The 15,622-nt window shown below is 34.8% G+C and overlaps 1 protein-coding gene across 3 annotated transcripts in view; it reads left to right on the plus strand.

Annotated features, from left to right (window-relative positions):
• Positions 1–15,622, plus strand: part of VPS45 (vacuolar protein sorting 45 homolog) — a 58,498-nt gene that overhangs the window by 38,751 nt on the left and 4,125 nt on the right. For 2 of the 3 annotated variants that reach the window (XM_079107375.1, XM_079107377.1), the window contains one exon: positions 77–208. The exons of the other annotated variant lie outside the window; for it this stretch is intronic. In XM_079107375.1, the coding sequence (XP_078963501.1) occupies positions 77–208 (132 nt within the window). The remainder of the gene's footprint in view (positions 1–76; positions 209–15,622) is intronic. 3 annotated transcript variants of the gene reach the window in all.

Consider the following 15,622-nt stretch of genomic DNA (forward strand, 5'->3'; position numbering starts at 1 on the left):
TATATAATAATAACAACAAATCTTTGCCCTAATTTTTTTTCTTATCCTGTGACATTATCTGTCTTTGTTTTTGCAGACCTCAGGATATCATTGTATTTGTAATTGGAGGAGCCACCTATGAGGAGGCTTTAACAGTTTACAACCTGAACCGTACCACTCCTGGAGTGAGGATTGTCCTGGGAGGAACCACAGTGCATAATACAAAAAGGTAAAAGACAACAATCATCCCTACAACTCTTTCCCTTTCCCAGAGAAGAAAGCTTAAATTCCTAATATGTTGAAGAGATTGATCAATGATGACCAAACTGCTATTAACCAAATGCTCTGTGTATATAGCATCAGTTCATAGAATAAGTTAGCATTCGTGAGATGAAGGATCTATAGTCCATTAAGTTTATCAGTCATTTTATTAGGTCAAAGACCTGGAGAACCATCCTGTGTTGTTAACAATTTGTGTGTTCTGTGTTCAAAGGAGAAACCCAGTAGTCATAGGCTGGCACTTTAAAAATATCTAGCATAATGGCATTGAGTTGTCAGTTTTTCTATTTTGTTCATTCAATAAGTATTCAGTAAGAAGACTACAAAGATAAACAAACTGAAGATCTTGTCCCAAGTTAGTCATTGTCTGTTAGGAAAGATAGAACAAAAAGTAAGAAAAAAAATTGTGAGACAAAGAAGAGACTTATGGATTCTTAGAATGGCTATAAGAAATTAGCAAACATTTCATGGAGAAGACAGTAAACAGACTAAGCTTTAGGTAGAACATTAGCATATGGAAAGAGTGTATTCTAGGTGGAGTTAACCACATGAACAAATGAAAGCTGTAGGCAACATACACATACAAAGAACAGCAAGTAACTATTTGGAATGTGTGTTAAAGTAAAAAGATTGCTTGCCATAATTATGGAAGAGCTTAGATGCTAGGCTAAGGAATTTCTACTTTCTTATATAGAAAATTGGACTTTATTGAAGGTTTTTAAGCAGTGAAATTTTAAGAGGGTCACAGTACTTTAGGAAGATTCATTTGACAGCAAAGGGTAGAAGAAAAAGAAACTGGAGAACTGGGGCAAGATGGTTGAATTTAGCAACCCTGAGAGAGCAATGCATGGATAACTGGGAATCATTAGAGATATTTGTGTCCTTTTTCATTGTGTATTATTGTTTATTGCTTGATTTAAATAAATATATATATAACTTTGGGCTGGGGATATAGCTTAGTTGGTAGCGCAATGACCTGGGTTCAATCCCCAGCACTGCAAGAAAAGAAAAGGAAAAAAAAAAAAAAAAAAAAAATATATATATATATATATGCACATAACTTTCACCTTTATTATGAATGTAATATATGCTTATTCTGAAGTTTTTTTTTTAATTTAATAAGTATATAGAGAACACAAAGCTCCCATAATCTAACCACTGTTACATTTTGGTCTTTTCAGACCTCTTCTAAGCCTGTATAGACATTTATGTTGAGTGTATGGGCAGAAATAGATCTCACTGTACATTCTGCCTTAAAACTTCCATTCCATAGTTTGATAGAAACACCTTTAGTGTTAAATATACACACATATATATACATATATAAATATATATATATATATATTTTTTTTTTTTTTTTTTTTTTTAACTCAGGCAGTCAGTGTCCAGAGCTCATTGACCTTTTATGTATCTTTTTTTCGTGGGACCAGTACTGGCGATTGAACTCAGGGGCACTCAACCACTAAGCTACAGCCTCGGCCCTATTTTGTATTTAGAGACAGGGTCTCACTGAGTTGCTTAGTGCTTCGCCGTTGCTGAGGCTGACTTTGAACTCACAATTCTCCTGCCTCAGCCTCCTGAGCCACTGGGATTACAGGCGTGCACCACCATGCCCAAACTGATTCCATTTTTGTGATAACCCTTGGAGATTTCTTTTCTCCTTAAGAGGTTGGATATTCATTTAAAGAATGTTTGGGCTTTTTATCCTGCCTTTCTATGTATTTTACTATAAGACAATTTTCACCTTATATAATCTGCCTTAAGTCCAGAAATGGAAATGTCAGTGTAGTTATGATCTTGGGAGAATATAAAATGGTAGTGACATTGTATGAACTTTAATTTAAGAACTATTAGATGATATTTCGTGGATGGGTAACCTTGCATCCAAAAATGACAAAGGTAGGTTTTATAAATAATTCAGTGGCCAGTGGGGTAACCGTGAACATTGTTGATCACAGACATGACACAATATTGTTCCAACCATTTAATTCTTGTTTTTCCATTTGCTACTGTTGCTGATAAGATAAATAATGATAGTTAACACTTATTAAGCATATCTATGCTCTAGGAACTGTATTAGGTACTTTATGTATATTAATTCATTTAATGCTTGTATATGCTATCATCTCTGTATGGAAACTTGAAGCACAGAGTGGTTAATTACACACTCAAGTAAATATGGCTAATATAACTCTCATAGTCCAGTATTGAAAACCATAAGCATTTTTTTTCTTTTTTTCTTTTTTTTTTTTTTTGCAGTGCTTGGGATTCAACCCAGGGCCTTGTGCTTGCAAAGCAATCACTCTACCAACTGAGCTATCTCCCCAGCCCCCATATGCATTTTTATAAGCATTATTTAAATGCCTGATACTATATTGTTCTCTAAATAATATTTAATAATTTAAGTTCCACAGGTTTTGTTTATTTGCTGATAGCCATATGGGATTTTATCGTCTTTTTTTTTAATTTTTTTTTTTTGTTGTTGTCAATGGATCTTTTTATTTTATTTATTTTCATGTGGTGCTGAATATTGAACCCAGGGCCTCACACATGCTAGGCAAGTGTTCTACCACTGAGCCACAACTCCAGCCCCCCGGATTTTATCTTCTTGACCCAAATGAGTTCTCTCAAGTATTTTTATATAATCATATGCTTTCAAATAGGCTCTGTTATCATCATTTGAAAAGATTAATTAACCCTAAAATGATCATTCTGAGTGTTAATATTCCTATTGAGTTTTTAAGGCAACTCCATGTGCCTAACAATTGTAGCATCTTCCCTTTAACTTGAAATATAAGAAATTTAAAACTAAGCACCTCTATCTAAATTTAAAAATTAATTTAGATGGAAAATAGATTAGCAATTTGTATATAACTTTGTAATTTAATTTCAATGTATACTAATAAAAGTGCATATTTTCACATGTGTCCAATTAATAATACTGTAAATAACACTTTATTTTGCTGTTTAAAAAAAGGAAAAGAAAAAACTAAACACCTAGGTTTTTCCTTAGATTAGTGTCTAAGATTACTGAGCAAAAAAATCCTTTATGTTAAATTAAGAGTTAAGTCATCCCTGCAAAAACTTTTTTGCCAGATTCTTCCAACTTCGACCGGCTTTTGTATTTCTTTGTCTAACCTAACAATATGATAAACTATTTACATTTGAGCAAATAACAATAGGAGATTCAGTAAAATCTTGGGCAGGATTATTTATTGACTTCGGACCAAAAAAACTTTTAGGAAGGAGGAGTTGCTATGGTAATTAACAAACTGGGGAAGGTGGGTTAGTTGATGTTTGCAATGCATAAATGACCTAATAGTAGATTTTTATAGTATACTTTTATAAATATGTAGCCTCTAGCCAATAAGTAAATAGTGAAATTTATCACTATCAGTAAGAAGACCTACATTTCAGAGACTAGTTAGTTTAAAGGCTTAAGAAATGGAAGGCGACAGTTTCAGCTTTTAGTAAAAAGACTCAATTTCATGATGAATGGGGGCTACCACTTACTAATCTACTGAGTAAGTGGAGTCTCTATGTTGCCCAGGCTGGCCTCAGACTCCTGGGCTCAAGCAATCATCCTGCTTTAGCCTCCTGAGTAGCTAGGATTACAGCTGTACACCATTGTGCCCGTGTATCCAACTTGTAATGCATATTGAAATCCTAGGAATGGAAATGGATAACTCAGTGGTGGAGTGTTTGCCTGACATACACAAAGCCCTGGGACAGGGGGAATCTTATGTTCTCAGTAAGAGAAATGCCAGTGTTTTTTTTTTTTTTTTTTTTTTTTTTTTTTTTAAACCACCAGGTATTAAGCTGGAGATAGTAAAAACTGCTCTGTCCTAACAAAAATTTTGATGGGGAAGAAAAAGTTGAGTCATTTGTGGCTGTAAATTATTAGAACTTAATTTTAATGGGGTTTTATTATACCCCCAATGTAATACATAGGTTATTTCTTAAGAAAAAGGTCAAAGGAATAAATAACAAAGAAATAGCCTTAATTTCAAGAGCTCCACAGTACAGAAGTATTACTTTGAGAGAATATGGAGATTAGGAAACAGTCTGCTTTTAGATGTGCCATGATGAATGCCCTCCTTCTATACTTGGAATCATGTAAGTTATAGTATGTGCTGCCCCATGAGGATCTGCATTAGGGGGTACCCCAGTGAGCAGGATATAAATCATATCCTGTCATCACAGTATGACATGCTGATACAGAAGCCACTGTTTTTTCAGAGTGGCAAATAATTATTGTGGGATGTTTCTGGGATATAGTTCACTTTGCTTCCCTAATCTTTATAACTCTTAAATAAAATCTGAGATTACTATAGATCTATTCTGCAGTCAAATTCAAAATCACCACTTAATAAAACTTACATAAACCATAAGAGTTTATGATTCAGGTGAGTTACTTAATGTAATGAGTTAATGTGTCAAAATTAGTTCCTGCATACCAGAAAATTATACTGTTAGTCCCTCATTTAGTAATTTTAACACTCTTCATCCTGAGATATCCTCTTATTTTTAACGTACATCAAGATGATCTTTACTATAAATTTAAGCAAAATCTTAGTTGTAAACAAAACTTAAAGAATAAAAGCAAAAAAAAGAAGAAGAAGAAGAAGAAAAGCAATTCTTGCCTTCCCTCTCTGGTATATTTCCAGAAATGAATATGATTTTTCATGAAAGACTAAAGTTTTCGTGTAAATATGTTTCTTCATCTTAACCCAGAAGGTACCTGGAATTACATATCCCTTATATCTTGAAGGGAAGTATGCATTAATTTAATCTGAAATATATGTTGCCAAAGTTACAAGTGGTTCTTTTTAACTTAAGACAATTCTTTTATGATTTTTGTTTTTAGTGGTTCTAGTACTGGCTATAATGAAACTGAGTTCTATATATATGCAGGCCTTCTGTAGTTGTATAATCTGTTTCTGTAGGACCTGTTCTGATTAGTTATAATTGTGATAACCTTTGTTTAGATTTAAATACCATTTAAAATAGAAGGCATATATTTGCGGCTAAGATACCAAAGAACTATGTAGAAGGGAATTATCTCCTTAGCAATATTTTTAATAAAATTGCCTTCTGAATTAAGCAGGCAGTCAATATTTTATTATTTTTTTCTTTCATAGCCATATGAAATTTAATATGAATTTTGTATTGCTTTCCTTTTTGTATAAGATGAAATATAAAGAAATAAAACATACTAACCAATTACAGAGAACTCTTTAAAGGTATAATGTTCATGCTTTTTTTTTTTTAAGGCAGAGAAGTGATCTGAACATATGCAAGTGCCTGCCCTAAGCAGTCCAGTATGTCTCTGAATTCATGCAGGCTTGCAATGTACAGACTATCATTCCCCTCTCTCAGTAGTGCCCTGCTTATGGGATTATTTTTCTCCCTTACTATTTCCCTCTTAATTTGTCTCATTAATCATATTAGACTAATAGATCCTCAGTTGCGGGGGGATGTCAGATTTCAATTTTTAGGAATTATATGTGATATGAATCATTACTATAGCACCACAAGTATTTTCACCGAAGTCAGAAGTCATATTGCCCTAATTGAGTTCTAGAATAGATAAATATTTATTGAATACATGAGAACAACATAAAGTCAGTAGTTCATTCACTGAGCATTGGGATACCTACACGCATAAAATAAAGATCCTATCCCTTGTGAGACTTTTTTTTTTTTTTTTCATTTTAGTGCGGGAGAGACAAATAAATAATAGACTTAATAAATGCATAAATTTCAAAATCAGAAAATGATATATGCTGTGGAAGAAAGTGTAGAGCAGGGTAAAGGGAAATTGTAGTGCTTGAGGACAATGGGAGTATGTCACCACTACTCAATATGATGTCAGGAAAGTCTCAGTAAAATGAGATTTGTGCGAAGAGTTGAAGGTGGTAGGGAGTGAACCATATCAATAAAATTGAAGAGTGTCACCTTGGGCCTAATCATGAGGGGCGTTGTAGACTGTTGCAAGGACTGATTTTCATTATGAGTTAGCATTATAGGGTTGAGTTTTTTTAAAGGATTTGGCATTGTGAAGATACAGTTCAGGCTGGTATGGTGGCACATGCCTATAATTCCAGTGACTTGGAAGCCTAAGCAACTTAGCAAGACCCTGTCTCTAAATAAAAAATAAAAAGGGCTGGGAATGTGGCTCAGTGATTAAGTATCCCTGACACTAATAAATAAATAAATGTGACTATCAAAACATTTAAAATTACCTATGCATGGTCTGGGAGTGTAGTTCAGTAATAGAACATTTGCCTAACATGTACATGCCAAAAAAATTACTTATGCAGTCCTTGTTTGTGATTTACAAATACTTTATGCATTCAGTTTCATTTGTCACAACCCAGATAAATAATTTTATTTCATCATCTACCTTGTTTTTCATTTGAGAAAACTGAGACATTAAATATCCTGCCCAAAATCATAAAACTAATTTGTAAAGTTGGAATTGAACAGAGTCTGTTTCTAGTCTGGGTGTGTGGGCACTCAGTTGAAATATTGTAGAAGATCTGCCTAGCTAATTTCTTTTTAACCCCTTTTAATGTCAGCAAAATTTATTTTTACCAAATAGACAAAATGTGAACTTTTTGTCTACTAAAAAATCATGCTAAGTGAGATAAGCCAAAGGATGAATGATATCGCTAATAAGTGGATGATGACACATAATGGGGGGGAGGGAAGGGTTAGTGTTAGGGTTAGAGTTAGGGTTAGGGAGGGGGGCAAGTATGGAGGAAGGAACTACTGTATAGAGGGAAAAGAGGGGTGGGAGGGGTGGGGGGAAGGGAAAAAATAACAGAATGAATCAAACAACATTATCCTATGTAAATTTATGATTACACAAATGTAATGCCTCTACGCCATGTACAAACAGAGAAACAACATGTATCCCATTTGTTTACAATAAAAAAAAAATACTGTAAACCAGAGCAGAAGGAAAATAAAACAGAAGTGATTTTTGTCATTCAAAGATGATTAAGAGCCAGGTACAGTGGCCCACACCTGTAATCCTAGCAACACAGGAGGTTGTCTCAATAGCCAAGACCCTGTTTCAAAATAAAAAATTAAGATGGCTGGGATTCTGGCTTGGCTGTAGAGCACCCCTAGGTTCAATCCCTAGTAACGCACGCACTAGCGCGCGCACACACACACACACACACACAAAAGATTTAGAATGAGACTTAAGTGACCATGTTGCTCTTTGAATAAAAGTGATTAACTTGATAACTAGTAATAGCTGTTATTTTCATCACTATCTGAAATGATGTCTAAATCTTAAAAATGATTTTAACTGTGACAGTGAATCAGTGACATTAATCTTTTTGTAGAGAACACAATTAAAAGCTTAGAAATTTGAAATCAGGAAGAGGCCAATTCATGTTATCAAGAAGTACTTTATAGATTTCTACCTAAACAAGTAACACTAGAAACTTGGACCTTCTCCTGTAACCACAAGTTGGTTCGATCTCTGAATTATTTACAGAAAAATTAGGATACTATGACAGAATTTGCATTTCAAAGAGAAAAGAATCCAGGGAACTCTCTTCTTCACTTATGGGCATTTCAAGATGCTGTTTGAAACTGTTGAAACCATTACCTTCTTTGTAAAGATCTTCTTTGGGAGTTTATTTTCCTCCTGTGACCAAAGTATTAAACAAACATTGCAGAAGTCATGATAGAATGTAGCATTTATTGAATACCCATTATGTGTAAGGTTTTGTTCGAGGTGCTAGAACGATAAAGACATGTTCTACACCTATAAGATCTTAATGTCTAATGCAAAATTAAACATATAAATGAGATCTAATAATCCTTCTTTTAAAGTTGAGTTTAACCAAAGACTCAAATCTAGACATGGTTCCTGATTCCAGTTTATTTATGTACATAATGTATTTTTAAATTAAAAATAAATTTTTATTACAAAGTCAATACATAATCCTTGCAGGAAAAATATTAAATACAGCTAAGTAAAAAGAAGATAATAGGGGTTGGGGATTTAGTTCAGTGGCCAGATTACTTGCCTAGCAAGCTCAAGGCTCTGAGTTTGGTCCTTGGCCCTGGGTTGAAAAAATAAGAACAAAAAAAAAAAAAAAAAACAAGGAGCAGATAATATAAGTGTCCATACTGCCACCATCCCATCATAGGGAATGTTGTCAGCATCCTGATACATAGACTTTTTCTATAAATATATATTTTTTTAATAAAAGGAAGTATACTAATGTGTTTTCAATGAAAATGCTTACCTATGTCATTTCTAATAACTGAATCACATTCTATTGTATTGTGCCACATTAGTTAGTCAGTCCTGTTTTTTGTTCCTTCAACAAATACTTACTATGCACCAAGTTCCAGGAACTATCTTGAGACCGAACATATAGTTGTGAACAAAACAAATATTGTTTGATACTAATTTTTTATAATTTTTTTATTTATATAATCAGTGCTATAATAAACAACACTTTATATACACATCTTTATACACGTGTCCAGTTGTTTACTTAAGATAAGCTATATGCAGTCTGCTTAATTCACTATGTATATTATCTCTTTTAATTATGATGATCCAAGAAGTAAGATTATTATGATCACAATTTTAAATGAAAAAACTGCAACATAGAGATATTAAGTAGTTTGAAGTAGATCGGATAGCCAGGAAGTATAAAACTAGACTTCAGGCTCAAATTTGTATGCTAGCAATGTTGTATGAAATCACTTCATCAGGGGATATAAGCATTTTTAAGATGCTGAATTACTAAATTAACAGCCAGAAATTTTTTCTTATACCTTTATAATGTAAATACCTAAAAGTGTATTTATACTTTCACATCATGCCTTTGCCAGCACTGAGGTTAGCTGCTGAGGATACTTAAATTGGTAAATCTCCAATTTATATGTGAAAAGATTGGCTAAAAACCAGTTTACTTCAACCCAGATGCAAAGAAGAATGAACTAGACTAATAGTGTGAAACTTAAAGAGTGAAACAAGAATCAAAGAGGTAGAGGCTGTCTGGTTCCAAAGCACTCTTACAATTCATCACTCCTCACTCCACCTCCAGTGCCATATAGTAAACATTTTTCTTTTGCTTGAGCTAATTTGAATGAGTTTCTGTTTCTTGCAGCCAGATGTTGACTTATGGGAAAATGTTATAGGAAAACATTCTCTCTCACAAGTTTGCAAGAAATGCCTTTTTGTGTAGTGTATAAAATCCAATACAATGTTTGCAAATTTCTTCCAGGATTTGTTGGGTAAAATAATAAAACTTTAAAATGGAAGAAAAAGCTCAAAAATGCTAACTCTGTTTAGTGGGTCACTTCATTCCTCTACCAAAACTGTATTGCTTATTTTAAGAACCTTTAACGTAATTCAGGGGCAGGGTTATATTATTATCATTATTATTATTCCAAGTGGAAATATACCACGGCAGTGATAAAATTTACTGTGGAGGTAGTCCAGATGCCAAATGACCTTTGTGGTCTGTGAGGAGAAAAATTTTACTAGTTCCATTTCCATTTGTGCTCACTTAAAATTTTCCCTTTGAAGCCCCCAGCATCAGTACCTCTATAATTAAAGATTTGCAAAGAGTCTTAACCCTCCATTGCTGCTACAGCTGAGTTATTTGGGGCTTTCTTTCTTCCTTTCTTTCTTTCTCTCCCTTTCTTTCTTTCTTTCTTCCTTTCTCTCTCTCTCTCTCTCTCTCTCTCTCTCTCTCTCTCTCTCTCTCTCTCTCTCTCTCTCTTTCTTTCCTTCTTTCCTTCTTTCTTTTTTTTTTTAAATAGAGGGCATGATTCTACTCCTGCAGTTGTGGTTGCTCTGACAAATCAAGTGGTCTTGAATGTTCCCAGTGGTGGGAAAGCACATCTATAGCTCTTTTCATTCTCAGATGATAACCTCCTTTTCGACCTCTGTGTGACTGATATTACAGGCATTTCTGTCTCAAGGAATCCATCTTTTACCTGTGGAATCTAAGGGTAATTTCTTCCTTTCTCTTCACATGATATTTTAAGGAATAATACATGCACAATGCTGGATGCATGTAGAATTCCATTGTTTTCTCTTTTGTCCTATTTCTTCTCAGTGTTTATTTTTTCATAAGTCAGGTGTCCAGTAAAAAGGTGGGACTTGAGAAGGAGGAGTAGCTATATTTTTTAATAGGCAATTACATCTTTTGTATCACAGGTAAAGTAACCTCAGTGGAACTGATTATAATCAAGGAAATATTATACCCTAATTGTTTCCCAGGATCCATTCTATAGAAAATCTGGGGAGATACTGATAGTTTTTCCATTTTTTAAAAAGGATTTTATAGTCAACCAAGTTTGGAAAATGCTGTTTCCCTTTTTTGGAAAATCACAGTTCACATTTGCATGTTAAAGATTCGGAGAAAATCTAGAGTAAATAATCTCACTCTGAGGTTGGAGTTGTGGCTCAGTGGGTTTGATCCTCAGCACCACATAAAAAAATAAATAAAGGTATTGTGTCCTGTATATTTATTTTTTAAAAAAGAATCTCACTGTGGCTGGGTACATTTGCTACACATCTGTAATCCCAACAACTTGAAAGACTGAGGCAAGAGGATAACAAGTTTGAGGCCAGCCTCAGCAATTTAGCAAGCCCCTAAACAACTTAGTAAGACCCTGTCTCAAAGTAAAAAATAAAAAGTGTTGGGGATGTGACTCAGTGTAAAGCACCTCTGGGTTCAATCACCAGTACCAAAAAAAAAAAAGAAAAAGAATCTTGTTCAGCCCCCAACTTTTGTGGGTTTTATTGTATTTTAGTATAACATTTGGTATTTATAAAACAAGATATATAACATGTAAGTTAGCATGATTATATAATGAACGTCCTTGAACTGTTCATTTAACTCAAGAGAGAACTAGAAAATTGTCAGTAACATAAATCTGTCCATGTGTTTCTCTCCAATTACATCCCTTATCTTCCCTTAACAAGTAAGCACTCTCTTAAATTTGGTGTTTAATTCCCTTGCTTTGGTGGAAGAAGGTGGTATTTTTGTCACTTATCTATGTATTTCTAAACAACATGTTTAACTTTGCTTGTTTTTGAGCTTTATAAAAATGGTATTATACTTTTTTCAGTAAACATTGCTTTCTAAGATTTATCAGTATTATTGCATGTAACCTTGTTCATTCATTTTTCAGTACTGTGTAAGATTTCATTATATAAATTTACCACAGTTTTCTCTCCATTCACCTGTCCATAGACACTTAAGGTTTTTTATTTTATTTTTTACTATCACTGTTGCTTCTCTCAGTAACAGAAGAAATATGAACCAAGAGAATTAACAGAATATTATTATACTGCTTGAGAGCAAGGAGGGAGAATATTTTTTGAGTAGCTATAAGCTACTATTCAAGGTAGATGCTAAAATACAAAAATAGGTAGGATGTGCCTATCCTTTATGATCCAGAGGGGGAATAAAACAAATCTGTTTTTCTCAAATTAGGATATTATTAGTCCTAGGGACACACAAAGGCACAAAATGAACATGACACATCTTTTAACATAATTTAGAGGCAGGATTATATTATTTTTTACAGTGACCATTTTCTTATAATTTGGAGGGATATGTGGGGAAGAATTAAATAATTTAACTGATAATTAAAAGTCAATTTATGAACAATGACATAAAATCATGCATTTTTAAAACACTAGTCAACGAAAGGTATAAACTGGTATACCAATCCAGTCTACACCTCTGAGACCAAGAAATTTGTTTTATTCTGCTCTTAGGCATTCTTAGGCCTGATAAAAAATTGAGACGTGTCAATGAATATAAATAAAATGTGTCCTACATAGAAATAACGAATTCCAACTGAGTAATCAGGAAGTGCTTCACAGAGGACAGCTCGACCTTAAAGGATAAATAGGATTTCCATAGGAAGACTGAGCAGTCAGGGCTGAGAAAACAGCAACTCAGTAAGACCTTCTCTCTAAATAAAATACAAAATAGGGCTGGGGATGTAACTCAATGATCAAGTACCCCTGAGTTCAATCCTCAGTACCAAAAAAAAAAAAAGGCAGAAGAAGAAGAAAATAGCACATTTGAGACATAATGAGAAGTTCTTTATGGGTAAAGTATATATCCACCGTGGAGCAGGATGATCTCTGTGTATGAGATTCCTGGCATTTCAGACAGATGCCGAAAGCCAGCCTTTTTTCTTTGCTCCTGTTACAGTTGCTATTGGGTATGTATCGTAGTAGGTGACATCTATACTGGGAGGTCTTAACTTATTTTAAAAATATGTATCTGATTCATGTAGTCATTCAGCAAACTCTTAATTCAATACCTACCTTATGCTAAGGATACACACATGAAGATGGTAATGCTGAAGACATATGTCAATTGGTAAGAGAAACCATTAGGTAAGACCGTCCACAACTTCCACAACCACTGCCTCCCACTACCTTGCATCCTGTCACATTGGATGAATGCTCTGGGCTAAAGCCAGCCATTCTAAAATGTGGGCACTAGATCCCATCCTGCCTCACCTACTCCAGAGTATCACTCCAAACTTGTCCCCTTTCTTTCCTAAATCATCCCCCCGCGCCGCAATGGATCATTCATAGAAACAGAAACATGCAGCCGTTTCCTTTAAAACCCTCTCTTTAGCCTCCTTTTTCTCTCAGGGTTTTCTTATGTGTCCTCTCCCTTTCTTCCTCCCACCCTCTTCCCCTTGTGCTGGAAATGGAACCCAAGGCTTGTGCATGGTAAGCACGTGTTCTATACGTGAGCTGTTCTCCCAGCCCCTCTGTCTCTTTTATAGCAAAATTCTCCAAAAGTTGTTTACATTCATTATCTCTAATTCCTCCCCTCATCCATCCTCTTCAACCCACATTCTCCTGCACCACTCCACTCATTCCCCAAATCCTTTTATCACGGTCCCCAGGAACTTCCATATGGCTGAACCCAGAGTGAATATATTCCTCATTTGTCTTGACCTTTCAGCAGTGTTTGACACATTTGGTCAGTTCTTTTACTTTGAAACCTTCCCTCCCCACCGCCCACCCCCAGGGTCTGGGGTTAGAACCCAGAGCCTCACACATGCTGGGAAAGCACTCTACCACCAAGCTACACACCCAAGTCTCTAAAATCATTTTTTCACTTAGCTTCCAGGAATTATACTGTTTTACCCTTCTTACCTCAGTGGCCATTCTTTCTCTGTCTCTTTTGCTGTTTTCCCCTATTTTGGGTATCTCTAGGACGCTGTCCTTAGACCATCTCTTATATCTACATCTGTTGCCTTGACAATCTCATCTGGTATCCTGGCTTTTAATTCTCTTTCTCCACTGCTGACTCCCAGATTTTTACTTTTAGTCCAAAGTTTCTTAACCTTAACACTCTTTTTTTTTTTTTTTTTTTTTTTAATTCATTGTACACAAATGGGGTGTAGCTTTCATTTCTCTGGTTGTACACAATGTAAAGTCACACCATTTGTGTAATCATACATGTACATAGGTAATGATGTTTGTCTCATTCTATTATCTTTTCTTCCCTCCCCCTTCCCCACCCTCATTTTCTTCAATACAATCCATCCTTCCTCCATTCTTGCCCACCCCAACACTCTAATATTTTGAACCAGATAATCTTTGTTGTAGGAAAATGCCCTTTGCATTGTAGAATTTTCAGCAATATCCTCGACCTCTACCCACTAGATGCCAATTATGACAATGAAACATGTGACCAGAAATTGCCATATATTCCCCTGAAAGTAAATACTACCACCTTCATTAAAACCCTGTTTCTAGTCTGAACCTCTTCCCCAAACTCCAGGCTTCTATACCCATATTCCCTCTATACCATCATTTCTACTTGAATGTCTAACAAGCATCCATATTTAATGAGATCAAACACAAATTTCTGGGGCCAGAGGTACAACCCACCTATTGGAGTGCTGGTCTAGCATGTATAAGGCTCTGGGTTCCATTCCTAGTACTGATTAAAAATACAAACACTTATAATCTTTCTTTCTAAACATAATCCTTCTCAGATTTCCCAACTCGGTGACATTTCATTTCTTTGAGTTACTTAGATGAAAAACCTTGCTGTTTTCTTGACGCCCCTGTTTCTCTCACATCTACGTCCTGATTTATAAGTAAATCCTGTGAGCCTTACTTTCAAAATAAGTCCAGAATCTTTTGCCCTCTTGGTTCCCTGCCTCTATCCATCACATCATCATTACAGGAGTACAATGATCTTGTGAAAATATGTAATTTAGGATATGTCACTCTGAAAAACCCTACAAACATCCTTCCTCATACCCAAAATATGAAAATTCTTACAAGAATCAGCAGGTCTCAAACGATCTCATCTTCATACTCCCCTCCATCTCCTTCCTTAATCTGTCTGATCTCATTCCTTATTACCCATCACCTTACTCCCTTCAACCACACCAGTCTCCTTTCTGTTCAGTGAACATTCTGAGCCTTGGTTCCTTTGCACATGCTCTTCCCCCAGATAAATGCTATAAGTCAGGTCTTGACTTATAAATGTCAGTTTCTCAGTGAGGTCATCCAGGAGTACTGAATTTAAAATCTCACACCACTGACAACATCTCCAATTCTTTAAAACTGCTTTATTTTTCTCCATAGCATGTCCTTCATCTAACATACTGTAGCAAGGCAGCGTAACATCATAGTTAGGAAAACAAACTCTGAAGCTAGAGTGCCTGGTATTGTAAGATAAAAGAGTTTGACTTCTCTGTGCCTCAATTTCTTTGTAAAGTGACATAGTTTCTTCCTTATTCTTGTTGTGTGTTATTATAATTTACCCATTAATTACTTTTATCTTCCTTATTCCCCCATTGGAATATAAATTCCATGAGTCCAAAGTTGGGTTTTTTATGTTCTTTATTGCTATATTCATAGCTTCTAGCACAGTGCCTAGCATACAGTATGCGCTCAATAAATATTTGTTGATCAAATCCATTTTTATCTTTGAAAAGAATAATGGGAAGAAGATTCAAGGAAGACATGAGATTTTTTGTGTGCTATTTAAAACTTACAATATTCATGTATCACCTCAAAAAACTCATAGGCGTACATGGAAAATAGACATGTAGACAAATAACAACATAGTATAAGATACAGAGAAGCAAGTAGGTAACTTTAAGAGGAAGGAAGTACAGGTAAGGACAGCTTCATAGAAGAGAGATCATGTGAAAGGTGTGTTTTAAAAGATGCATAGTTCTACTAGACAACATATGGGAAGCAGAAGGAATATTATGTGTAAAAAGCAAAAATATATGAAACAAAAAAAATTTATGAAACATAATAGTGTCTCTGAAAACCAGGAGGAGAAGGAAGGGGAGCTTTCAG

The sequence above is a fragment of the Sciurus vulgaris genome (assembly GCF_902686455.1).
Source record: "Sciurus vulgaris genome assembly, chromosome: 1".
Lineage (NCBI taxonomy): Eukaryota > Metazoa > Chordata > Mammalia > Rodentia > Sciuridae > Sciurus > Sciurus vulgaris.